Source organism: Notothenia coriiceps, unplaced genomic scaffold (assembly GCF_000735185.1).
Source record: "Notothenia coriiceps isolate Sejong01 unplaced genomic scaffold, NC01 NC01_scaffold00037246, whole genome shotgun sequence".
Classification (NCBI taxonomy): Eukaryota; Metazoa; Chordata; class Actinopteri; order Perciformes; family Nototheniidae; genus Notothenia; species Notothenia coriiceps.
Window position 1 is genome coordinate 13,202,794 of NW_011369947.1, and position 27,693 is coordinate 13,230,486.

The 27,693-nt window shown below is 38.5% G+C and overlaps 2 protein-coding genes across 2 annotated transcripts; one reads left to right on the plus strand and one right to left on the minus strand.

Moving 5' to 3' along the window:
• Positions 1-1,857: 1,857 nt before the first annotated feature.
• Positions 1,858-18,873, minus strand: LOC104965843 (DNA-binding protein RFX7-like). The gene is made up of 9 exons (XM_010794866.1): positions 18,413-18,873; positions 14,731-14,764; positions 12,008-12,093; positions 11,614-11,736; positions 10,209-10,325; positions 9,449-9,533; positions 8,945-9,158; positions 8,061-8,338; positions 1,858-7,631 (listed from the first exon to the last, which is right to left on the minus strand). The coding sequence occupies exons 1-9, from the start codon at positions 18,532-18,534 to the stop codon at positions 4,449-4,451; spliced, it is 4,242 nt and encodes a 1,413-aa protein (XP_010793168.1). The 5' UTR covers positions 18,535-18,873; the 3' UTR covers positions 1,858-4,448.
• Positions 18,874-19,444: 571 nt separating this feature from the next.
• tex9 (testis expressed 9) lies at positions 19,445-23,364 on the plus strand. Its single transcript, XM_010794865.1, has 10 exons — positions 19,445-19,520; positions 20,726-20,859; positions 20,951-21,014; positions 21,136-21,212; positions 21,389-21,434; positions 21,580-21,662; positions 21,756-21,919; positions 22,328-22,419; positions 22,925-23,098; positions 23,192-23,364. The coding sequence occupies exons 1-10, from the start codon at positions 19,464-19,466 to the stop codon at positions 23,348-23,350; spliced, it is 1,050 nt and encodes a 349-aa protein (XP_010793167.1). The 5' UTR covers positions 19,445-19,463; the 3' UTR covers positions 23,351-23,364.
• Positions 23,365-27,693: the final 4,329 nt, after the last annotated feature.

The following is a 27,693-nucleotide window of genomic DNA, read 5'->3' on the forward strand; positions in this document are numbered from 1 at the left end:
TGTTAAGATTGTTAATAAAAATATATAAATAAACTATGATATAAAAGTATAGGTTAAAATATTCAGCGGTAGTATAACGTTGTTTAAATTAGCTCCACATTTACAAGCTGTGATGAACACATTAATGCATCAATAATCATCATCCAGTGACTTAATATATAGGATTCTGAATTGAGCTACAACGCTCAATAAGTAATAAGTAATATTTTAATGCATGACTTCAAATGAACTATTTTTACACTATAGTTCTACTTTTTCTATGCCTGATGGCAGAGAATGGGTGGGGTCATTGTAGAGATTGCATTTTTTGGTATTGATAGAATGTTCTTTATTAGTTTTATTATTAATTTACATTATTCTGTTTTTATCAAATGCTTGTAAGAGTATATATTGTGTATTATTATAATATAACTATATACAGTATGTAGCTAGATTCAATAAACTAGCAGATAATACTTTCAAACCATGTCTGCTTAGGGTTTGTATCACAGTTTAGATCTTGCAATTGGACGCAATAGAACGGCTTACTCCCAAATACAAAATACAACTTTTCTAGTTTCTGAAAGGGGGTTTCCTACGGCAACTGAAAGCACTGATTGCATGGAAGTTCAAACCTCAGAGTAAAAACACTTCTCAATAATGATCACGATTCATGTAGCAGCTACTGGAACCTATTGTGTACAGCCATAGTTTAGGCGTGTATACAAGAGCTCTGGCGAAACATAAACCGTACATGGTCACAAAAAGACAGATGTCATCAATCAAACAGTTTTTCTCGGACGAAGCATGGAGCTGGTGTTCAGTACTGTTGCACAAACAACAAAGCAGTGAAAGAGACTTTAAGTGCCCCAAAGCTACCGGCTAGTTCTGGTTTGCAGAACAAGTTTATATGTTGTAACAGCTCCTCACACAGCAAGACTAACAACACATTTAAATTAGACATCTTCAGTTTATAAAACTCGTCTTGCTCAAACTTGACCAGCTATCAAAGGTAGGTGCTGATGATGTTATAATGGCATTCATTCATATAATCCTTCAAGTTTATATTATACTTTAAAGGAATTGTATTAGTATCTTTACATTGTTTTTTTTAATTGAAGTATGGATCTGAGTATCGTTATTGCCTTATCTCTGTCAGAGCACTGCTTTCACACCATCAAACTTGACAACACTCCTGATGGTGCAGTCACAAGAATGTAGCACCCATATTAACACATTGAGTAAAGCAAAAACCTTCCAAAGGACGAAATCTAGAGCTTTCATTTATGCTGTATGGTTTTGGAGTGCTCCCTTACATTTTTATGAGAGAATATATCCTAAATCAAAATGTAGACATTCTAAACCTTTATTTAGCTATTAGTGTTATTTCGTTTTTGAAAATAAAACGAAACAGGCCCAATTTAATGGTTTTATTTCAAGATTCCCCCTTGTTCTGATGTTGTTTTTTCTCAGTAATAATAGCGTGCGCTTTGTCCTCCATGACCCTCTTCACCCCCCATGGTCTGTTTGGGTGTGTGATGTGTGTGTGTGTGTGTGTGTGTGTGTGTGTGTGTGTGTGTGTGTGCGCGTGTGCAATGGCATAAAGGTTAATGATTGCTGGTCTCAGGACAATACTGAATACTGAAGTGATTCAGTCTTCTTTACTGCAGTAGTTACACCTCAAGTCAATAAGGAAATGACTATAAATACAATTTGCCTCCTTTTTCGTAAAGGTGTTTTGTAAAGTCTCATATCAACAAATGCCTTCTTCTTACTAAAGTAACTTTTGGTGTGAAATTTCAAAAGTAAGAAGCATACAATCACTATACAGGCACTATACTTGTTTTTCTGTAAATATTAAAGAAACACTGACTCGGGTTACCTATGTACATAAAAATGTTTATTAGTTTTAAGAAAGTCTTTAAAAACCAGTATTAACAAGCACTTCCCCTTATAAAAGCACTAGCTAAAATGCAAAACATAACAGCAGAGGGCAGTACTACAGCTCTGAACAATGAGAGGAAGGGTAAACTCTTCTTAAACACAAACATCAGTGCTAACCAAGTAAATGTTTGCTTTCACAGACACAGTAAGTGAAACTATAGCATAAATAAACAAAAATGTTTGTCTAATTTGCTCAATATTAAATTATAATCAAATTGAGATTATATATTACAATAATATAATTCTCTTTTACAGATATTTAAAGGTTTTATTTATATACTGTATGCATAAAGAATTCAATGTACCGCTTTTGAACTATATCATGACATTAATATTTAACCATAGAAGTATGGGTAGTTATATTTACACATTTTAAAACGTGTGTGCAAATAATAATTTCCTGCAAAATCTAGTCCTGAAAGGTTTTGAATCTCAAGTTTTTTTTTTTACCACATTAAAGAAATCATCTGTTAAAACGAAGTACCATATATGATACGTGGTAATATGCTATGATAACAGTGCAAGTCAGATTATCGTGAATTCACAAGATGATATGGTTTGCAAGGTTACATCTTCTGTACAAAAACACACTCTAAATGAAATATTAAAAATAAAAACAAAGTCACACCCTCAATCTGTACAACAAATAAAGTTAGTGCGACCAACAATACAAACACACCCTAACACAAACAAACTGAATAAATAACAGTGATTTTTGCCTCCATAAAAACATATTAAACTTGCTGCGTTAACAAAAGCATCAGCAATAGTAAACAAATAAATCTTTAACATTGTCCTGATGTACTAATTATATAAAGAAATGTATTCCAGTGCTGCAAATGTCACAAATGTTTCACTTATTTTCCATATTATTATTCACATTACAGAATATATTTCTCATGGCTGTTATCGAACATAACCCAGTGAGTCACCCCAAGATTTAAGTGCATGTTATTGCGGTTTAAATTTTAAGGTTAGTCTTTGGTATGGACATAAGGCTCAGAAACTCTCTTCTTCACACACAGCTCATCACCAGTGTAACTCACGACTTTCACACTGAGTCAGTTTTTAGCTGTTTTGCCGTTTTGTTTGAAATCCTCAGGCCATGTGGTGAAACATGTTACTCCCCCAAACCAAACACAGTGCATTGATGTAAAGAAATACGTTTTACAGATTGTCAGAGCAGAGTGACGAGTGCTACGTTAGAAAGTACATTTCTGTAAGTTCTTTAGAGTTCAATTCTGTGAAATCTTATCTATCTACTGTCCATTTTATTATTTGCAGACAAAATCTTAAACTTCTACCCCAAAAGAGTACACAAGGCAAATAACACATCTTTTGATTAACACAAGAATCTTATTTTAAAAGTGCTGTTTAATTTTTAGGTGAAAGGTTTCCTTTTTGAAATTCTTGCCCTTTGTATCTATACGTGGTTAGGAATCTAGACCTGATCTTTCACTGGTTCCTTAGTAAATTTTCTGATTTTATTTTTATAAAACAATTTCTTTCTTTTTTCAAACTTTTGAAATACAAAACAAAGTGCAAAAGAGGTCTTACAAGCTTTCCAAGCTTGAAATTAAATTAAGGTTTGATTCTGGTGATAACTATGGGGAGGTTGACTTAGCTTTTCAAATCAATTGATTCATTCTGAGAGGCACAACGTCGTGGATGATAGTCATCCACAGGGATATGAAAACCAGATTAAATTAAAGTTAACGCATTTCTCTCTTCCTTTTATGGTTCTGAAACTACCAAAGTAATAATACATACTCTTCATGTAATCCATCAAAGTAAATAATTAGCGATATGATCATATAAAATTATAAATAACTTAAACATTCAGAATGTATTTATTACTCTCCATGCCAAATCTAGCAGATCATTAGAATATATTAAATGGATAATTTTGGTTAAAATGTGTTTCTATAAACCGAGTGTTCACTTCTTAATGTTAGTATATTTTGCAGCTAAAGAAACATTTAATTGAACCATATGACACCTAAAGCTCCTGCATAGAAAACGTTTTTTTGGTAAATCAAAATTGCACACAAATGTTTCAATGATGACATATTTGTTCAGCATTATATTTAAATATTTTGTACGTTATGCTTTAGTAAAGTAGTGCATGGAGTCTTAAAGATTTAAACAATAAACAATTATTTAAAGAAATATTTTTTGTAAATAATAACAATAATAGTCGTACAACCACATTTCTTTAGATCAAGAAATTAATTCCTCGTTTTTTTCATAAAAAATGCAACATATAAAAAAAAAAACCTTTCTTGTTCAATAACCTTTGTTTACTTATGCTCTTAATTAAACAAGGTGAGGCGTTGTCCTCTGAATAAAGGGAAATGACCAGCATTTTTCAGAGTGTTGCAGCATCATAGCAGTTCAGCCTGGCACTTGGACTGGACATACCTTGATTGGGTCCAGTGTTGCATTATAAAGTGTAAATGCCTGAAAAAAAAATAAAAAATGAACGACCATGGGTTGACATGTTCAACATGACGTAAAAAAACCCCTCAACCCATCAACCCTACAGTTGGTTGATCTTTGCTTTCAAGCCAGTCGAGTCCATTCGAATGTGCCGTGTCGCTGGTAATTTGCTGAAACAGCGCATCATTCACCAGCTCCTCCTCTGCAGCGGCATTTTGATATTGCCCTTGCTGCTGGTTGGGGTCAAACAGAAGCTCTGTGTCCAATGCGTTGAGGTCGTTGATGCTGCTGGAGAGCTCTGAGGTCATTCTGATCTCACAAGGGAAATCTGCCCCGCCTGTAGTAAGCTCAGACCCCTGGTCCATGAGCTGAGTGCCGGCAGTGAGGCCGTTGTCAGTCAGGAAGTTTTTCATAGTGCTGCTGAAATCCAACTGATGCTGAAGTTCTTCTTGATGCTGCTGTGAGGTTAGCAGCATAGACTGGGCCTGTTGTCGATGTTGCTCTCCAATAGTTGATTGTACTCTGTGATCACCTGCTAAGATTGTCATTTGTTCGTTAATAGCATTTTCCATTAAGTAATTAGGCCTCTGCATCTTGCATGTGCTGGTGGGGTCAGAGTTCATCAGGCTGAGGTGGTTGTCACTGCAGGAGAGGTCGGGGTCAGACTCCAGGATCTGGGTGAGGTTCATGCGTGCAGTGTAGCTGGAGGGTAAGTTATTGATGCCCAGACCCCGGACATTGTTGTCATGGTCCCCCTCCAGTTTGCTCAGAAGAACATTGGTGATGTTATTGCTGTTGCACTGTTGTCCTGACGTTGTCTGGACCTCAGTTTGCATCATGACGGTGAGCGGCACAGAATGGCTCCTCTGAGCCATGCTGCTCAACCCGAGATTTGTATGGCTGTTTGCAAATATGTTTAACATCTCAGGCGTCACAGGGGAGTTAAAGGGAGACACAACTGAACGAGGCATATGGGAAAGGTTTCCCGTGTTTCCGGTCAAGTTCCTCTGATGAACAGCGGGGCTTACACTGCGACATCGAAAAGTTGTAGCTGGTGAGTTGGTGGCTTTGTTATCCAGAGGGGCAGGCACAGCAAAGCCCTCCTGCTTGGCCATGTTAGCTGCTTGCTGCTGCTGAACAGGCGAGATGGGAGTAAAGCGGCCAAAATGGCCGTCGTGGTGCCGCGCATGAGGGACGGCGAAGGCATGAGGCTTTTGAAATTGGTCACCTATCAGGCCTTGATAGCCGGGGAGGATTCCTATTCCACTGTTTGACTTGTTTAAGCTGCTGCTGTTGTAGCTGTTGTTCATCCACTCCAGCCTGGTCTTGTCTGGGTGGGTCGCCATCGGCCTCTGCATGGGCTTGACCGGGCTGCTGGAGACGGTGGAGCCGTCATGGAAACCAGGGATGCTGGAGTTGATGGGTGTAAAGGCAAACGGGTTCCTGCACTCCACGGGACTGGGAGGCACGGTGCTGCTGCAGTTGGAGTGAGGCGTACCCACTGGGGTGTGACGACTGCTTCCCAGAGCGCTATCCACCGGGGTGGTGGAGGCGATACGGGAGAAGGGGCTCTCTACGGTGAAGCGTTGGGGTCCTCCCATCATCTCTGATGTTGGTGTTGGTGTGGGAGTAGGAGTGGGTGTCGGAGTCTGCATTGGGTTGCTGTGGCTGTTTGCAGCATGATAGAAAGAAGTCATGGTCTGATTGGTGGACATCATGTTGTCCGGCATGGCTGCCTGTTGGCCTTGTGGTGTGACGCAGCCTCCAAACTCCTGCATGTTGTTAAGCTTCATCTGCTCCTCCATCTGCACCAGCTCCTCCACAATGCTGTCCTGGGTCACATCATCATCAAAGTGAAAGTAGTCCATATCTGTCTGCATAGGGAGCTGGCTTGATATCGTGGCTTGATTCAAAAAGTCTAATGGTTCAGAGTTAGACTGGCTGTAGATATTGGGTTGACAGCTTAAACTCCTAACATCACTCACTCCTGTAAATGTTTGGAAGCCGGTGTTATTAGGTATGGCATGCACGTTAGGCGTTGTGTGCCCCTGCTGTTGCTGCATTAATGAGTGACTGTCTGAGATACTATTTTCCATAACAGTGGGAGTGTTTTTCCTCTGCATTGAGCTCTGTGATCTGGCAACAGAGTAGAATCCACTCGATCTGAAAGAGGAAGTGCAGAGTGAGTGGGCTTGAGGGGAGATCATTTTCATCTCTACCTCCCTGGTCACTGGTGCACTTTCAGGTCTAGTTGGAGCTCCTGGGCGCAGGATGTTACCGACCGTGTTTCTAGTCACATATCCTAAACCAGCAGCGCCCCCTGGCTCTGGCTGCTGGGGCATAAAAGCCCTTTTGATTGGAGAAAAATCTGGACTGAAGCATGAACGTTTCCTGAGGTTCTTAGTAGACAGGAAACCTTCCTTTGCTGCTGTAACTCCGCCATTTTCTCCAAAAGAAGTTGGTGTGCTGGTGTTCAGTAAAGGAACAGCGCTGGTGTTCTGAGTGGAAGGTGTTAAGTGCAAGTTGCTTGTATTATCAGCACCATTATTGCTGCTTTGGACTGCAGTGTTAATGCCCGAGGAGGACCTCCCGTGGCAGTTAGAGATAGAGGTGCTCTCCAGGAAGCCTTTAGACTGAGGTATGGGCACACTGGCAGCCCTCTGTAAAGCCCCTACAGCTCTGTTTACCATGGCTTCATGAGAAAAATTCAAAGAGCCAGGATTTTGCATTTGGCTGTTTTTATGTATAGCTTCAACTTCCATTTCAACATCGATGGTTTGAGTGTTAGTAGTCTGCCCTGGTCTGGCCACCGGGGCCAGGATGGGGACTGCAGAGACGCTCCTCATGCTCCGATTGAAGCTGACGTCTTCTGCAGAACTACTTACGCCTGTAGAGGCCGGCCGCAGAGTGGCATTTGTAAAGGAAGTGGTGGTATTGCTGCTGTTGGTTGCCAGCGATATGGCTGTCAAGTTGACCAAACTGACCGGGCTGACATGACATGTGGTCATCATGGTCTTCACCGGGCTGTTGCTGATGATCATGGTGGAGGGCGAGCGCAAAGTGATGGCAGTCGTGGCCACCGGTTTGGGCAGGATTTGCGCATATCGCTGCCGGGCAGTGCGTTCTCCCACGGGACTGGCTAGAATATGTTTGGGACTATGCCTCACTGCCTGAACTTGCTGGGTCACCATTTGGAAGTTAATAGGCATCATTTTGTTCTCCACTGTTCCCAGTGGACTGGGACACATCAGCTGCCTGCTTCTCTGTACCTGCAGAGAGGGGGGGTCGGTCAGAAAGGGGTACTGAATCTGTACTGATAGATCTCAAATATCACTATTTAGACAGAAGGTTGGCACACACACAGGATACATTTTGGAGTTCATATTTTACATAAGTATATAGGTAGTGCTCTTAACATAATTAGATTTAGAATAATTAAGAAAGGTGTCCTTTTGAACACAATGCATCCTGCAACACTGCACTCATTTACTATTGAATAATTTTTTTCAATGTGATGTTAATTATTCTTAAAAGTGGTAACTTTGGACACAAATATGGTTTTACAGCATTCATGATGTGTATATATATATACTGTATATATTTATATAATTTACCATTACATTCTAAATTCAAGTGAATCTAGACATTTCTCTTCTATAAGGTCAGACATTGTGATCTCCATAGAGTGCTGCTCTCACCGTGAGGGGGCTCTGCACTGCAGCGACCATGATGCCGATGGTGGGCTGAGGTGACGGAGGGGTGGGGCTGGCACAAGGCACACTCTCTGCCCTCTTGGTTTGTCCCTCTCCAGGAAAAGGAGAGTGCAGCTTCTGCTCTTGTTGTTTCCTCTGGATCTTTCTCTGGAGCTGCTGCTTTGCATCGACAGGCGGCGAGGACAGAGTCATCACATGAGGCTGGAAGGAGAGAGCCTCAGAGGCCGGGACGAACGCTGACACCATCTGTGGAAGCTTTACCTCTGAAGGGAAGAGACAGGGGGTTAAGTACAGATAATGATTCTATTATCAGTAAAGTATTAGCCTCATCATTATATTATGTAAATATGTTAATGTATGAGACAATAAGGCTTGATCATGGCACTCCATAAGACAACAAACTAACAAAAGTTTCACTCGGGCTTCATATATTGTTTTGTTTTTTACCACCATAGCATAGCAAATTGCCTGTGATGTAACATATTGCTAATGACTCCATGTTGCACAGAACTGACTACCATGTAGATAATGTAATATATCATAGTTAATGTACATACAACAAACACAAATGTGATTATGTATAAAGTATGTGTATGAATAATGTTTTGTACTAGATCGTAGCCCTGTGGAAATACCATTGGCATCAGCTAATGAAGATACAACTAAATAAACAACTATCCACACACATAGTGTGTAATACGTATGTGTCAGTTTGACCAGATTGCTCCAATAAAGCTTGAGAAACTTGAGAAAAAGAGCTGTGTAAAAAAACAACCAGACTGGAATAAAAGAGCAGTAACAAGCAGCTGCCTCCAGATGTCACTCCTGACAGTTTTCACTCAGGTGGCATGAAGCCGACTCAGACTGACCTGTTGCTGTGCCGGTCATAATGGTGAGCGCTGCCAGGGACTTGTTGCTGATGTAATGGCTGTCGATCAGGAAGCGAGCCAAGTCTTCCACAACATCAAACTGGCGTTTCAGCACCTTTTGGGCCCACTCACACACCAGATCACAGGCTGCAAACCTCACGTCTTCCTTAATACCGCCCAGCTGGCCCGGTGAATCCAGGACATCACATTGGAGCTACACATAATAGATTTGTGTTAATTTCATATAGAGCTGGAACAGCATTTTTGGCAAGCTATTTTGATTCTTGATTAATTGTAATGCAAAAATGGCCAAAAATGCTGCTTTTAGCTTCACAATTATGTTTAATATCAAATATATTTGGGTTTTGGCTTGTCAAACAAGACATTTAAAGACATAACCTCGGACATGTCACACGGACACTGCAGAATAGGAGAGTGACAAATATTAAGAGGAGAATATAGATGATTCTAAAATATTAATAATGAAGATATAAACATGCTTACCCCGTCCCCTGTTTTATGAAGATCCAGAGTGGGTAAAGATGGCATGTGAATAACCAGCCTCTTCCTCAGTCCACTATAGCAATATGTAAGCTGGTGTTAAGAACAAAAACATCTGATTCCACAAAACGTGCAATATACAGTTACATTTGCACAGTGGTTAATGTAGGAATCGTCTTCAGTTCTATAGTTATGGAGAAAAATATATATTTGAACATTTGATATTGAAGATCAATTTTTGTTTTTAAACAGTTGGACATTACACAGACATCTGAAAATTAGAATAATGTAATTTGAACATGTAAGTGTACTTTACTGTAGAAAAGTATTTTGATTTATATTTCAATATGTGCATGTTGTGAACATATTGAATAAATGAAAACACATCCTTGATTCCAAACTTCCTTCAACACGTACAACTTTTCTTCAGCATCATAACCCATACGATTTATAACTTATGATCTCACATTACAAAAAGATAATTTAATTGACCTGAAACACTGAAGGTTATGAATATAAATTAAATGTTGCACTTTAACGACAGCAGCAAAATATACTTTAAACAGATCCGAATTGCGTAATAAAAGGTCAAGGTCACAGTGACTCCCTGAGGGGCCCTGTATTATGCTACTGCTTCCGAGGCAGAGGGGGACTTTATTTCATTTCACATCTATATTTAGAGAGCTTTATGAACTGCAACAGCAGATGGTCTGCGACCAGGGACAGAGGCCAGACTGTTACAATCCATTCCAGTGAAGGATATTTTGATTTTCCTCTCATGCCAAGTCGACGAGCCTTCATGTTCGGGAATACATTTTTCATCATTTTCCCAAAGTCTGCCGCACTCAGTGGATGGTAGTTAAGATTGTCACAGAAGCTCCTGAAAGACACAACAGACGGAATATTAAATTAAGAAAATATTTCTCTGAGTATTTGCCTTGAATTTAATTCATCTCAACATAGCAGATAATACTGAGGGCCCTTAATGTATGTAGTCCTGTCATTGTAAGGGGATCAAAGTGTTAACATTTCAAACAAAGTTTCCATATAATACAGATTTTTTACATTAATAACTGGCCAAAATGACTTTTATAATGATAATCAGAGAGTTTTCTGCCACAACAGAAACCAGTTTTCAGCAAAAAAGCTCTAATAAAACTCACTGTACATTAGCTGCTCAGTAATAAAAAAGCAGACAGACACAGGGATGATGTAACTGTTGAACATACTGGAACATTTAGAAAATTAAAAGTCAGATAATTTTCTCAGGAGCTGGTGGAGACTAAAAACAGAGCTTAGGGAGAGGCACTTTATGAGATGTCCGTAAACACAACTCTAAATCAATGATAATGTTTCTCTGTGTCTGCTTGGTGTGTTAGCGATTGATAAAGTCAATGCTGTGTTAACAACTTTTTTTTATCTTTAAAATGATAAGTTATTGCAGGTTTAACTGTATGAAATATAAAGTTAAGTTTAAACAACTTTGAAACAGTTGAGTCGTAATAATGACTCACAGTTTGACACATTCGTAAAATGATTACCGAGCAAATTAAACTCTTTTATAATGGTTGACCCGGCTTCATCCCACTGGTTATGTTTAGTTAAATTCACCATACAGATAAGTGTATGTAACATAGTTCAATTAGTGCAGAGTTAACATAAGTCCTGATAATCTTCAAATGGCTTCTTTGTGCTATTTAAACCAAAATGTTTTTTCAACAACATGTGAATATCAACTATTAAATGGTAATAAAACAAAGACTTCTGTATCTTTTGCTTCATGTTTAAAGGGAAGCACATAGAGTCTCTTTGAAGCCTTTTCACCGCTCTATCCTAAAGGCGCCAATATTTCTGGAGGCCACTGTATTTCTGATCTCGTTGAGTTAAAAAGGCCGTTACATAACACTGCCCGAGAATTTCAATGGCTGTCTCAGACTTTCCATTCTAATATTACCAACACATGCTGCTCTCTGTGATTCCCATGCCTGCTGCGTCTATTTATACTGTCGCCTCGTCCGCCTGTCATTTTGAGGCGAAAGATTCTTCAACATTGAAAAGGTGAACACCAATGTTAAACATTAAATATCATATCATAAAAAGGTGATATATTCTATATGTTTATTGAGAAGCTGTATGACAGTACAATTAAGTTTCCTGTTTGGACCTACTTGTATTCATCATAGACCTCCTGTTTGGGAAGAGAGGTCTCTGGGTATTCCTCTAAATGATGGCGGATCCAGTTAAACGCATGCATCTGCTGCGTGCGGCTGGATGACAGGGCGCTCTGCTCACTGAAAATAGACATAGATTATTAATTTGATGAGAAATCACAGAACAAAAGCTACTTTTTGCCAAATTAACCTCAGTCCTAAGTAAAATCATATCTAAAACTAATCTAAGCTTTGTGTGTTTGTGTGAGTCTAATCATTATTATTTTACCACATGAGACAGTAATTAACAGAAATGTATGTGACTATGAATGATTAACTGTTTTTGTCTTTTAAATACTTCAGCTACTGTCCATTTTCCATAAATACTGCCATAAAGCAGCTTTGTTCTTACCTTTTCTCGATGTTAGTGTTCGGACCAGAAGGCAACTTAAGGTAGAGGTAGAGTTTTTCAATGTCTGAGAACCTCTCCACATCTTGCTGTAGAAATACAAAGGGGTCAAAAAATAGTTTTAATGCATGACCTTCCTTTTAATTGGTACAAAGAACTTTCCCTTCATTGATTAAAAAATGTATGGACACTTGCAGAGCAGACATATCTTTTAGTCCACCTCCGTCCTGAATGAAATATCTGAACCACTATTTGATAGATTGCCAAAGATATTTTATTCAAACATGAAGTATGGATCTGACTGATTTTTGTGACTTTTCCTGTAGCATCAGCAGCAGCTTCACATGTGTGGTTTGGAGTTAAAAATGATCATCCAACTATGGGATGGATTGCCATGAAATCTGGTGCACAGATGAAAGCAATCACGGCTGTGATCCTCTGACTTTTCCATCAATTATCAGCTTTAAGAAAGCATACGGGGTGTCCTGTCTAGGAATCTAAGATGATGTTAACTAAACATCCTGGGCACGACATGTAGCTATAAACAGTCTTCAACACTTCTAACTATGTTCTTCAAAGGGAAAAAAGGAACATGATATTGTGAAGAAGGCGCAGATTAAATTCTGCTGGTTTAACTGGCAGCAGAAAACACTGAGAAGTGAATTTAGTAACCTACCCTATACAAATACCACCCCTTCAAAGGATTTTTCTTTAACATATTTTTCTTTACAACCCTCAAGCAAAGCATTTAAACCTGACTCAAAGAAAACACACTGATCTGGAAGACAGAAAACATGGCAGGAAATTCAATGAAAAGTGGATTGATGTGCTACTTAATACGTGAAAAATAAAAGAAACAATGATAGAGCTGAGTTTGATAAAAAATGTAACCTTTGTCATCAGATGTTTGGTGTAAGACAAACACTGCACATCATAAACATCCCACCCCCGCACTGAAGCAGCAGGGCAAGGAGTGAGAAGCACTAACACACTTTCACTCTGACTTTAAACCCAGCAGTGTAGAGTTACGAATCAGAGATATGTTGCGTTCATTTCGCTGAGACACACTAGTACGTGCACACAGTCTGAATGGCTGCAGACACACAGACAGACAAGCTCCAGCTCTTCAGGGAGCTTGTAAGGTGAACATGAATCCTCGGCTGATAGTAAATGCACACAGACACACATCCACACACTGCCAGCTCTCATTCACACTTTCAATTGGCTCCTCTATCTTTTCTGATTAACTCCTTAACACCTCTTCGCACTAGCGCTGCAAGAATGAGCCCTAAAACCCGAAAATGAGTTAGCAGTTCTGCATTTCCAGTTCCATCACCTCAAAGGTTTTTTTTTTTATTGGATACAAGGTCTGATATGTGATATATAGGTATTGTAAAGCTATTACTTGTTGTGAACATGGTATAGTCTCTTAAAATACTAACTTTGGCTATTTACTTTAGGTGCTTTCATTTATGCCATAAAAGTGGTGTTCATCTGTGAACATCATCTTGCTAAAGAAAATGTGTAAATCTGGAAAATGTTTGTCTGCCACAGAGCTTATTTCCTTACTTCTTGCTGTCATCAGCTCTGCACAGTAATACCTTTACACTTTCCTTTAACTCCCTTTAACAAAGATGTTACCAGCATGCAGTGTACATTTTAGGAGTTGCTAGTTCATTTGAGAAGTGTTTTTTTATTATTTTGTGCAGCTTTGTATACCATTAGGTGGTACATTCCTGACAAAAGATGCTGGGTTATTTCATCACAAGATCAGGAGGATGACGTCAGACAACACAGGGTTGCATTAGGTTTAAAGAGATTTGTGTCTTTCTTTTTTTTAAGGGCATGACCGGAACGAGGGTAATTGAACCGGTGTGTATTAAAAACTTCCTGACATCACACTTTATATAAAGTATACTACATAAGGACGACCAAAGTCCCGGCCAACCTCTGCTACTCCTCTTGGCTCCACAAACAGTTTTTGATACTGGGATATTCTGCTAAATTAAGTAGCATTAACAATTCTGCTATTGGCAAACAATCATTTCTCTAATACTCAAACATATTGGCTGCATAGGCCCTTATGGAGCTCTAATAATTGTGTTCTCTTGTTGTTGCACCTCCCTTTGCTGCTGTAACATTGACTGTCCAACACTTATTTTCTTAGAAAAAATGATTATTATATTGTTGTTAAACAGCATAGTGCTCGCACAGTAATTACAGTGAAGTACGACATTGGCTGGTTCCTCGTTGTACTTTCACAATTTTGGCACTTGGCAAGCGTTTTCATTGTGAAATTCATGCTGTAAATATCTACAGACTAACATAAACATGTATTTTTCCACACAAACCCTGGGGGTTCTTAAGCCGGATCATCACCAACAATCAGACGTATTTTTGCCAAAAAAGGTATTCATGGTCCTCAGAGGATTTCTAAAAAGCCTTTCCAAAATGTAACTGCTTGATGCAGCCATTCTTCCCAGAGCTGGACCCTTCCTTTTTTCTGCATAAATGCCACCTTCAAGTCAAAATAACATTTGAAGGTCCCGTATTTGTAATCATTTCTGTAAATTACTCAACACAAGAAATAAACCCATCAGGAAACAATAGTGCTTAAGCTTTATATCCTGAAAACACAAAATAACAAACAATATTTTAAAGTTATGTGAAAGGTGTAATACAAAATGTCATTTGCAGATTTGTTCAAATATTTCATAGATACTCACCAGAATGTTTTCCACTTTTGATTGAACAGATTTGCTGTAAAAAAAGAGAGAAAATATAAATGAGTATGAAGCTGTTGTAACATGAGCGCTTGAGTCTAAAGTCTATTTATTTATAAAGCAGAAGAATGTTTGGTATGAGACGACCCTCCCCTTAGCATCTCAGGTCATGTATCCCACCACCAGGAACACATGTTGTCAAATGTAAAAGAGACAGAGAGAAACAGCCACAGACATTGTCTCTGACAGAAGAACACAGGCATCCATTTCCAGTTACCCAGGAAACCTACTATGTCTGTTTCATCCCATTTAATGTTGAAGGAATACATTGATAAAAATATGGACTTTCACCTTTTTAATTTATTAATATGTTTTAACAATAAGTTGAACTATATTTTAAGAAAAGCAAATGTTTTATTTTGATTCCTGATTTTATATCGGTATACTCACAGCTATTGTGTATTCTACGATATAAGGAGGCCAGTCAATTCCATACTGTATACACTGGTAGGGCTGAACAATAAAAGGTCATTTATGAAGTCATTTTTGGTAAATAAACAGATATTAACGTGTCTTTTTGCTGTTTTCAGTATACTGCTTGAATCCAACATATTGTTGTTGAATAATTATTTAATTTATGAAACAACAAAAAAGGCACCAATAAAACAAGAATGAAAGAAAAATACATTTTCCATCATGATGACGATAGAAAAGACGAGTTTCTGCAGCCCTACATGCAGTACCAGCCGGACAAAAGACGCAGAGCAAATCAACTTTGCAACCAGTATTTTGCACAATATACTGTAAATGCAATGCCCCATACCTCAGAGCCCTTTTTTAACGCAAAAAAGTGTAGAAGACAGATTTAAACCAATGATACATTGCTCAGAGTCCGGCCAGATACAAGACTATCACTTCTCCAGGTCTAAATCCTAATCTGCAGAAAGGTAAAGTTGTTGTTGTACTTGCTGTGAGACATAAGACAGGTCACATTAAAGACTCTTACTCGGCGACACCAGGAAGGGCAGAATCAGGAGTTGCTCTAAGCCACGACGAGAACAGGTCACTTTAATTCACTGTTACTAGGGAGCCACGGATGTTCCCATGCTAAAAGGCCATCGTTGAGCTGTTTGTTGGGCCGATTTGGCACCTCAAGCATTAAATGGATAAAAGAACTGATACAACAACACTGTGTAAAATATCCGGGTGTAACTCAGCCTGATTGGGCGGCTTGAATGAAAGCCAGCAGGAACAGTGGTGTGCACTAAAGACTATCGCTCCATGTGATGACAGAGCGAGGGTGTAGTTGCAAATAAACTTGCTGACCTCGACTAAGATAGTCACACTCTACCGTGAACCACTCAGCTGCTCAAGTAAACGTCAATATGTATGCTCTAATCCACTTAAAGGTTAAAGATTTAGGGAGAAGGACACATTTTCAATATCCCCTCATGTTAGCAGCAGAGTGAAGCGTTCCTGTGGAGGTTTCCCTGCATACGCTTCATCTCTGAACTGTTGTGCTTTTGAGTAGTTCAGCCTCTTGACATTTAATGGCTGTTTGACATTTAAATGATAGTACTTGAGTTCATATACATTCAGAAATAAAAGGGTATTGTCGGTTAGAACACAGCCTGAAATAACAGCAACCACAGACAATACACTATCAAATACACTTTTTTTTCTAATATGTGGTAGCGTAACACTTGAATTTCTCTCTTATTTCACAGCAGACAGATACTCAATTTTAAAACATAGGCTTACATTCAGTATTTTTTTATTTTATTATGCAAATTGTAGTAGGTGGTGGATCCTCCTAATTTTAAATAGGTTACTTCATACTTCATGTTGACTTATCGTCATGTGATTCTGTGTGGTTTATTTATTTGTAAAGTTATTTGTACCCTTAAACCAGGCAATGACGTCTGAGCGTAGTGAACACTTTTAAATAAACTGGTATGAAAATGATTTGGATAAGATCATGGCCATGTCTGGTATTTGTGAGATAAAAATGCCATTATATTTATGTTGCAAGGGTTAGGCACATTTACAATGGTGTGAAACTGAGATATTACGAGTATTATGAGTCGGTTTACACACTGCTACAGGAACTACATAACGGAGCTGTTGCTTTCTGTCGGTAGTGTTCTGATGATGGAAATAGAGGGAACTTGAATGTAAATAGCTGCTGCTGTGACAACGCCTTCAGCTCATCAGTAAATAAGAAAGAGATGAGGAAGTGAAGGAAAGGATTAACTAGTACCTTTACTGAAGGAAAGTAGCAACATGAGTCCTGAAATCAAAATGTTTCTTGAGTAAAATACACTGAACTATGCAGGCACAATGACCCTGTCAAATGTAAGGTATCAGGTTACAGCTCCAAGAATTTAATCAATTCGCAATTGTTAGAATGTTCAATTGGTTTCATCATTTTTAAAGAAAGGTATTTCTCAGTTTTCATAGACAAAACATCTAATTGGTTTACTGAGAAAATAATTGTCATCTATCAATTAATTGACAATGAAAATATGCATTAGTTGCAGCCCTAATATTACACTATTAACTTATTATTACAATATGAAACGGGTGCATTTAAGTGAAAGCAACATTTCAATGTTGAAATTGGATGGAAGCATTTACACTACATATTCTGTGGGTAGTTTATTGTGCAGCAATGTGTCATCACATTATATATCAGGGTTCCTACACCTTTTTACTATTTCAAGATTTTCCAGAGCCCTAAATCTGTTATATATTCCACCCTTGTTCATGTCAAGCCCTGACCCTAAAGAATAAAAATAGTTATTGATCCCAAGAAGATCTGCTTTACTGTTAAGATAGCAACATGTTCATGTTGAGTCAGACAATGATGGTGGAATGTGTATTAGCATCTACTCTAGTACCATTGAGTAATGTAATGCAAGTTATACTTCAACTTCACTGCATGAAGGGTAGATACTTTAGAGGATTAATATTGCTCATGCTTAACACACAATTGGTGATTAAAATAGGAGAACCTGTTACTATTTAAACTATTTCCCAGTATGAAAAGTATAAATAACTCTAGAAATTATAATAATATAATCAAATGTAAGCTATAATTTAGGCTACAGTGTGTAACCCTAACCCAATATGGAGTCATTTCATGTCTGCATACAGGACTTGTTATGAACTAGTAATATATTATTTTCACTCTATGGTACTGCTACTACTACTCAGGTAAACACAGTGGTGGAATGTAACTCAATAACTGCACTTTACTAACTTTGTTTTAGTTGAATCTTACTGTATATTTTAATGTTCTTTTATAACTATTTAGATTGTGTGTCCTTTTATGAAAACGATGTTGTTAGTATCATTATTTGTACTTGTATTATACGTGGTTCCACCTGTAACAGTATTAATGCATTAGTTATATAGTAAAACAACAATATATATTATAACAATGTCATACTTACACGGGGACTTCTCAACGACAACGGCTTACTTGTTATGCTAGTACATTTGGCTAATAAAACTGATGTTTACTCTGAGTAACCTTTTGCATGCAGCAGTACCACTAATTAACTAGGCTATTATAACATTGTGGAGTAACACCACTTCCACCTGCCTTTACGATCAAAAACTATAAAAGGAATCCCTTCCCTTTAAGCATGTAAGCATAGTATGTATGAGTACAGCTCCTCACCAGATGGAGTTCTTGATCCGGAGCTGCAGCGCGCTGGCCTCGGCGCCCTGCAGCCCGGTGAGCAGGCCGGGCATGCTGCTCGCCCCGCGGTCCGGCGGCGGCTGCTGGTCCTCCTCGGCCATCACGTTGGGCCTCGGGGTGGGTGTGCACTGGGCTGGGCTGGACGGGAGGCGTGGGAGGGTGTTCTCGGGCTAGACAACATGGACTGGAGGTCGTTGCGATGCTAACGGGACAGCAGCGCGCCCTGTTGTTGTTGTTGCCACCCAGTCCTCCTCCGACATCGCTCGCTTCAAGTCCCGACACTTGGTGAATTAAAGACGCTGTGCAACAAAACTATGTGTAGCTGTCAGTCGCGACGTGATGCATGAATATAAATAAGTAAAGGCAGGTGTAAACACACAGTACACGGACAGCTGCAAAATAAAAAACTAGCTAGTCCCTCCGGTGAGCTGTGCCCCTCACGTTATGGGATTTCTCTGCATGTGCATGGTGAGTAGTAGCTGTTGGGACCACGCATGCGCACTGGACCCCCAGCATTAAAAAACAACATCTAAGCAGGAGACGTTACTGAGCACGTTACTATGAATGGGAATGTACACATGGATATTTTTACTTTAGACCCAGCAATAAAAAAAACATACATCCAAAGTTAATATGAATCATAATAATATAAATATTTACAATTATTATTTAAATGTTGTTAGTTGTGGGCTGGACTATCAAAGTACACTGACTTCAATTCTACATGTTAATCTGTACAGACTACTTACTTCTTCGTACCACTGGTACACTCTGTTCCATAGGTGCCATAGCACCGATTTAAGTCTGCATATCATTTTCAAAAGGCCAGTGTTTCACGACATTACATGCTTTTGTTAAATTACAAACTATTTAATATTTGATGAATGTCATCCTCAGAGAAAACTATTTTTTCACGAAACAAATCAATCATTATTCGCCTTTAGATGTCCTTAAAGGGTTACCGTACTGGGCGCATTGAACGAGTAGTTGCTATGCAACCAGACCCGTATCTTTTCCCTGTTTAGTGACAATGGCCGAAAGAAGTTTTGATAAAAAGCTCCGTCCATCTCAGCCTGGCGTGTCTCAGGTTTGAAACGTTAATGTGTCATGTTAATGTATCCTAGGTTTTAACTTAACTGTTTGTTTGCCACCAAAAGGTTTACACCGATTTATTTATTTCCAACAGGTGTAGTTGCTCGCCAACATACATCAACACACAAGCTAACGTTACGCTACTTCCGCTAACAGTGTAATTGTTTTTCCGCTAACATTATAATCATTGTACTCTAACCGATGTATTAACATTGTGGAAGAAAAATATGTTATGAATGGCAGAAAAATACACTGAGCTAATCCCATGCAGATGTTCAATCATCAGTTCTTACATAACCTCTGAGTACAACATATAAAGTGCAAACCCATAAACCAAATAATCTTACAGGTATTATATGTTATACAGTTTATCATAAGACAACCCCTTTCGATCAATTACTTCAGCCTAGGTGTGCAGCCATTTTACAGTATTAATCACTTTTTATGGAGGTACCACTTCTAGTTTATGGCTTTCAGTTATATTAATAGGGAAGATCTTTGACAACTTTTCTAAAAGTGTGTGAGTGCAGGGGCTGTAAGGCAAAGATCAGTATTTATATTTGATGGTTACAAAATTTGATTATGAACTATCTGCTAATATGTGTTTTCTTAAATAAAAAAACATGAATAAACATAAAATATATTTTTGTATATATGTCATGGAGGAGGCGTGTGGCTAGTGGGTTGTCCGTAGGTGTTCGGATCAGGGGGTCACAGGTTCAAACCCCACTGCAGTCAGCATGTCGTTGTGTCCCTGGGCAAGACACTTCACCCCAAATTGTTCCTGTGGGGATTGTCCACATTATTGAGTATGTAAGTCGCTTTGGATAAAAGCGTCTAACAAGTAACATGTAATGTACTGAGCGGGACATTTATAGTTGAAAGAAAACAGGGCTTACTTACTGTGCTTATGTACAAATAATATAACAATGTATAATGGGTTTCATTTGTAACGCACTTCATATTTGAAGTCAAATCCCAAAAAGTGCTACAAGCAGTTAGCAGTGAGCATGGAACAACATAAAACAGCACACAACACGGTAGAATGAATAGTTAAAAAAAAAGAAGCAGTATCAGTCCGGCTCACAAGGTGTGAAAGTCAATTGCTAATTAATTTAGATCATAATCCAATTTTAGACCTTTGTGAAATATTGACTTAGAAAATCCATGTTACCAAGTCTGGCTCTCTGTCTTGTTTAGCCCAAGAAACGCCTGTCCTCGTGCACTAAGGCTGAGAGGTCGAAGAGGATTGAAGTACGACCGCAGGTCAAATCTGCCTCAGGCCCAACGAAAAATCACACAGATGACCTTTTGGCCAAGGAAGAACAATACAAGTAAGACCTCCTGTTCCAAAAGACATTTAGTATTTTTCTCAAGTTTTCAAAAAGCACTGATCTACATCTTTATTTATTTATTTTTCTTCAGACTCATGAATGCAGAGCTGGAAGCCAAAACAGCTGATCTAGTAAGACAGGCAGAACAACTTATGGTAAGTTATCAACATGTTCACACTAGTGTGTTGTAAAAACGACACACATTCTTTTTGTAATTTGGCAAGTGAAAACTGCCTTAAAAAATGAACCTCCCTATTGGTGTTTATCCAAATTTAGAGAGACCAGAATGAAGTTCTGTCAAAACCCTTATCTACCCTCCTGCTTTCGGACATTGAGGATGAAGAGAGGTCAAGGTAATAGATAGATCAGATCTTTGGAGGATTGGGCATGACACAATAATTACTGTTCAATTTGAAAAGGTCTAAACTTATTCCAGAGAAAGAACCTACGCAACAAAATAATAAATGTATCTATAATATATATATATACCTAACTGTTTCCATGTATTTATCTATAATTTCCCTTCCAGGATACCAAAGCTAAAACAGAGAACTCTGCAGGGGCCCGGTGTAAAGGTATCGTTATAATGTTTTTCTGCCTGTATTTCTGAAACAATTGCCCCAACACACACTAGTTTTCCATCCACCGCTACATTTTGTCAATGCTGTAGGTCTTTCTAATATGTTTTTTTTAAATTATATTTGCTATACATTTACTTAGGGGGTGACCAAAAAAAGAGTCACATCAACATCAAACAACATGTGTACTGGTCAACAAGACAAGGAGCCTCACTTGAAAACCGCGTAAGTTTGATTGTAACTGTTAGTTAAATATATTCTGCATGCATTTCCTCACAAGGACATTCAAAGTTTTCACATTGTTCACACCATTTTCAGAACCTCAAAGGCTTCTCGTGTGGATGATTTAGTTGCTGGAGAAGACTCTGCTGATTCTTTCCTGGCTAATACCATACGTAGCATGGAGGAGAAGATGAACGACATCATGATTCATGAAAGTGTCATGGATGATTTTGATACTGCTGGAGAAAATGTAGGATCAGGTAATGTCCATCCCAACTTGTGAAAAGGAAATCCCAGTTGTATTCACTAATAGTGAATTACACAAATATTTATTTTAAAGCATGTCATTTTCTCCCTACAGGTCCGTTTTAAGGTTTCAATAAGTCATTTATTAGACTGCCATTCACTCTGTTAGCTTTTTCGCAAATAAATATACTTAAATACAATCTCTGAATCTATTTAGCAAAATAAATGATACATTCTTACTATTTGTTTTGTTTTCTCTGCAAAGCAGAACTGTTTATTGGGGTTAATATGGCGTCTGAAGGCGTCAAGAATGTGTTCAAGACGTGTGAGATGGTTGATGTGTTTTTTAAGCATTTTTTCAAGGGGAAAAGTGAAATGGGCTCCTAAGTCTGATTGTGTTGCTCTGTTTTTGTTGCGGTTAGGTGTTTCAGATGCTCAAATACGAGTTCTGAAGGCAAAACTAGGGATCATGCAAGAGGAACTGGATCAATTCTCATGTGAATATTACAAGAAGGTAATGTGTGGATAAAAAAGATTTAACTAGAACTGTAATGACCCAAGCCTATCAGCAGGGGGGGACAGAACTTCAGCTCAACATCAGTGATGAACAATCTGAATCAGAATACCTTTATTCGTCCCACAGAGGGGACATTTGCATTTGTTACAGCAAGAAAAGAGCCAAAAACAGCTTAATATTAACTAAAAAGCAAGCATGAAAAAAATATTAAAGATTAAAAAAATAAAAAAGTACACCATTTTCAAAATACGCATCTGTAAAAGTTTTTAAGATGAAGCAGCCAGGTATATATTGCACAGTTATTAACAGTATATATTTGCACATAATTTTGTAGGGGTGTTATAGCATAGTCTGTGTTGTTGTGTTTGTGGGGGGGGGGGGGGGGGGGTCTACCAGGGGCTGTAGGAAGGAAGGACCTGGAAATACAGATGACTTTAAATATTGACAACATTGTTCTACACTGTGTTCCTGTTGTTGTTAACATTAGCATCTGTTGTTGCAGGATGATGAAAATGCTAAACTTAGTGCAAGAATCAAGGAGCTTGAGGAGGATCGAGTCAGACTGCAGAAAACAACAAACATCCAGCAGACACAGATCGAGAAGCACAGAGCGCTAGCTGAGGACTCCAACAGAAAATGTGAAGGTGTTCAACTGCAAGTGTCTGCTCTCCAAAAGGTCTGTAACCCATACTTTTTTAATAACGAACTACAAAATGTGACATGATCTTCCATTACTCCTGTGATCACTTCCTGGCCGTGCTATGTGCAGGAAATAGAAAATCTGAACAGATCCCAGAAACAAGCGGTGGCCGTCCACAGCAGCGTGGAGGTGCGTCTGAACAGAGCCTTGGAGGAGGGGGAGAGGCTGAAGACTCAACTCAACAAGATGAAACAGACCAGCAAGGTAATCAGATTACAGTGTAGATAACACCATTGTTTACATGTAAAACCCAGGTCAAAAAGTAGTATACTTTAGTTTATTAGAAATATAATTTAAGTATACAAAAGTGTATACAAGTATACTTTTACTTTTTGTGCTTAATTTAAAGTATGTTTAAAATGTACTTTTAAAAAGTGTAATTCAAAATAGATGTAATTTAGATCAATTTCAACGTACTAAAAAAATAACTACTATTTCTGAAATACTTAAAGTGGTATTTCAGTGTACTTGAATCTAAGTGTATTGTGAATTGCAAATAAGTACACTTTTGCTACTACGTACTAAATTGCAAATACTTATAGTGGTCATTAAGTATACTGATCAAAAGTACAATTATGTTTTAGTATTTTGTAATACACTATTAGTATGCTTTATTTAAGTAGACTTGAATTTCACTTCATTAGAAGTGTACATAAGTATACAAACAATGCACTTTAATGTTAGTTCAATTTAAACTGTACTTCAGTGTACTTTATAAGTGTTTATTTTATAACACCTGTGAATAGTGTACTTTGTTTACACCTCTGGGAAGTGTATAGGTCTGGACTATTACCATCATCTATTAATGCACAAAGACTTACTTGACAGAAGGCACTTTATGTATGTCAGGTTCAGAACAGGTTCCTAAAACACATTGGTACACCCCATTCAACATTCTACTACAGGTGTGTACTTAACAAGTCAATCTACTAGGGATTCGTACATTACAAAATACTAGGAAGCAGAACATCAAAATGACAGAATTCATTGTGCACAGAATTGGAAATTAGTACTCTTATTTTCCCATTATAGGCTCATTATTTAATCTCATTCGTTATCTGTTGAATTACATCAAGCCTATAGTCTGAATCAGTTCTTGAGGCTTCCTTGATGTCCAGTCAAATCAGTCTTGTTCAATGTTGTTTGGTGGAGGGATAACATATATCTTCTCCCTCGACTTAATCATGACACATTTGCATGTCAATGAGTCTGGATTTATGGCATACAGTACACATTGTTGCACTCAGACACTTCATACATAAAGCTTGATGCAATATGAAGTGTTGTGTCTCTGCACAGCTCCCTTCCAAACTTCAGAAACTCCTTGACCAAAACACAGTGTATTGTACCAGAAACTACAAGCAGGATTGGAATGAGTCCACAACACTCCTGATTGGTTAATATAAACGTCATCGAAGAAACCTGCAAATGAGAACTGTCCGCGCCTGTCAATCCAATTTGAAACTTCCACGTCAGTTTGAGCAGGTCTCCTCCTGCCCAGCTGCTGCTCACTCTGTATGTCTGCTCCAGGAGTTTAGACATGGGCACTGATTTGAACTGATTTGTCAGTTGAACATTTGCTGCCCAGCCGTTCAGAGAAAAGATCTTTAATATTCTCATCAGCATTTTGCATTATTGTGGCTCCTTTCTTTGTGAGACTCCTCCCTCTAAGGAACCTTCTCATTATCTGTACAGGGACATGAGTTGTTCCTTTGAAATATTTCAACAGGGTACAGCTCAGTTTTGGTGCCTATGTACCACCCATTTTGATGCTTTGTGGAATCCAGCCACAGAGTAGCCAGCTGTCTAGTAACCCCGAGACATACACTGTGCTGGTATTCAGGAACAAAGCCTTGGACCATTTGAAATTTGTCCAATTTCATTAGTTGACTTGGGCCTTTCACTCCCATGACAGGCTGCTGAGGTGTTGCGTTCATGGCATTGTCAAAATGCTCAGCTTCAGTACGAAGACCGTGCTCAGGACTAACATATGGATAAGGACCCCCACCTCTTCGATAACAGAAGTCACAACCATAAATTCCATTAAACTGCTTCGTATTTCGGATAAGTGGCTGGGCAACAGAATCTGAACTACATATTAGGGCATGCACCTTTGAAGTGCAACCATCTGCCCAGGTGATGCCATGAGTTTGAAGTTCCTTAAGTTCGTTTACAAAAGGAGTGAGGAGTGTTTGGATGTTGGGCTTGCTCTCTCCAAACCAAAGGCAAGGAACACAGATGTTGTTCTTCCGATCTGCAGGCTGTAGCTCAATGATCTGGCACTGAATAGGCCATATTTGGCACTTGGAGCTTTTGAAAACAGGGATCCCATCACAGTTCCATAGCAGACTGATATCATCTTCACCAATTTCACCGCTGTCTTTGAGCTTCCTATATTCTCCTCCACATTGGATATCACAGATGAAACCTGGAGTTGATATATGTCTTGCGATTTGTATATTGGGATTTTCCAGAATCTCCTTGATCTGCGAGGATAAACTGACAACCAAAAAATACGAACCCTTTTTTAGGCTAATGCTCACATCAAATGACGATTGACACAGAGCAAACTGTGCCAAACCACATTCCTTTGTTCCAATATAGTTAGAGTACTGATGGCAGTAAAAATGGGGCTCATACTCTCCATATTGAGCATATGATTTGTGGAAGAGATACGAGGTTGCTGGCATTAATCCGGGAAAATGTTCATTACAAATCTGTAGTAGATGGTCCAGTGCAATTCCGGTCAGGTTATGCCTCAGGACATAGGACATTAGAAGGAGCAGACTTTGACCTTTGGTGATCGGTGCTCCAGGGTACAAAAGGTCATCTCCACAATTTTCTTCCTAAAAAGAATGGGAGATCTAGATTAATATACATACTATCATCAATCACACTGACAGTAACGTTTCTCCTGGCTGGACTAAATGTAATATTTAAATTTAAAGGAAAATACAAATAGTTTGAATGTATTTAGATTATTTACTAAATAAAAGCTAAACATGAAATATCCTTGTGTGCATTACTGTGGGAACCCTTGGGATCCAGCAGCTGCTGGTGCTTATGACTTAAACTAAACCACATGTGCTTTGGTAGGTTTTAGTTAGTTTTCAGCTCCCTCAATTTACTAATATTTTAGGGATTACTTGAACAGTTCACTATTGGTCCTCCCACACAGTATGTCAATGTTGTTTGGGTCCCAATTCCAATTGGGCCATTGAAATGCTACGTCTTATCATTTAGACTCTATAATCAATATTTGCTTTAATATTGATTATCATCTCCTTGCTGCATGACTCATTTGGCATGGCTGTATGTCAAGTAAAACGTATACAGATTCCAGTTGGAAAAAACGCATTTATTACAGTATTTTATTTCCCCTTTGATTGTTATCGTAGCGTACCGCGAGAAGCAAAAGCCCCTCTGACTGAAGAATGAAATACGCAATGGAGAGATTTTTAGGCAATACGTGCATCAAGTTTAAGGTTGTAAATAGAAAAGCACACCTTTAAGAGAAGGTTCCTGGTAATCCCACAAAGATGAACTGTTATTGCAATCCCACCCGTGATGGATTTCTGTTGGGTCTCTCTGCCCCCTGCCCCAGCCCAGCCTGGTGTCCTCCTACATCTTCAGCACCTCCTCCAGCTGTCTCATTCTTAAATGTGGACAATTTGTGCAGACAGTTAGTTACTAACAAGTTAATATAGTGTGACGCACACACCTTCCCTGGCCATCCTGAGCAGTTTAGTGTATGATTTATGTGAAGTGTCACATTGCTCCATGAAGGGGATTGACTGTTTTTTCTCAAATGTATGTGTTAATGCTGTACTGCTGTGTATACTACTTCCACATACCGGACACCCACAATGAAAAAATAGGTAATTAGTAGGGGTGCACCGAATGGGAAATTCTTGGCCAAAACCGATACCGAAAATAGGAAACAGTTGGCCGAAAACCGAATGCCGAAAAGGATTAATAGAATATATATATATGTAATGTATACATTTTTTACCAATGTTGTTCAGCTGCCTGATTATGGAAAAATAAATGATTATGGCAAAACTTAACTTAAATAATAATCACTATTATGGGTCCATAAAACATTTATTCAGCACTTTTGAATGCATACAGTACATTAATTCCAAGTCAAGTGCATTTTCTTTTCTCTGTAGGATAACTACAACAAAGTGCATTCAGAACAAAGCCAAGGTGCTTTAAAACTGCATAAACATCTAGGCCAGTAGGCCTACAACAAAATAGTGTAAATAAAGACTGTAACAACCAGGCCTTCAACAACAACAAATGCACCTATAAGTGCATGCATACAAATGTGCAAACTGGATAAATCCACATGAATGTAACTATTTACAAATGAAATTACAATTGAATTTCAAGAATCTGTAAATAATGCTGTCTGTCCTCATAAGCAAAGTAGTAAACATTGTATAAAGATACATAAAGTGAAAACTGGATACAAAATCCACAATCAATTACAAATTAAATTACAATTTCTAAGAATCTGCAAATAAGGTAGGTCTGTCCCATAGGTCTGTCCTCATGAGCAATGTAAA

Bases quoted from the DNA above. Each gene is read 5' to 3' on its own strand.
- LOC104965843 (XM_010794866.1), bottom strand. From the start codon at position 18,534: ATGGCCGAGGAGGACCAGCAGCCGCCGCCGGACCGCGGGGCGAGCAGC. The intron at 11,737-12,007 runs GTAAGAACAAAG...GTCTATTTTCAG, and splicing joins AACACTAACATCGAGAAAAG to TGAGCAGAGCGCCCTGTCAT. The intron at 8,339-8,944 runs GTCAGTCTGAGT...TCTTCCCTTCAG, and splicing joins TATGACCGGCACAGCAACAG to AGGTAAAGCTTCCACAGATG.
- tex9 (XM_010794865.1), top strand. From the start codon at position 19,464: ATGGCCGAAAGAAGTTTTGATAAAAAGCTCCGTCCATCTCAGCCTGGC. The intron at 20,860-20,950 runs GTAAGACCTCCT...ATTTTTCTTCAG, and splicing joins GCCAAGGAAGAACAATACAA to ACTCATGAATGCAGAGCTGG. The intron at 21,920-22,327 runs GTAATGTCCATC...TGTTGCGGTTAG, and splicing joins TGGAGAAAATGTAGGATCAG to GTGTTTCAGATGCTCAAATA.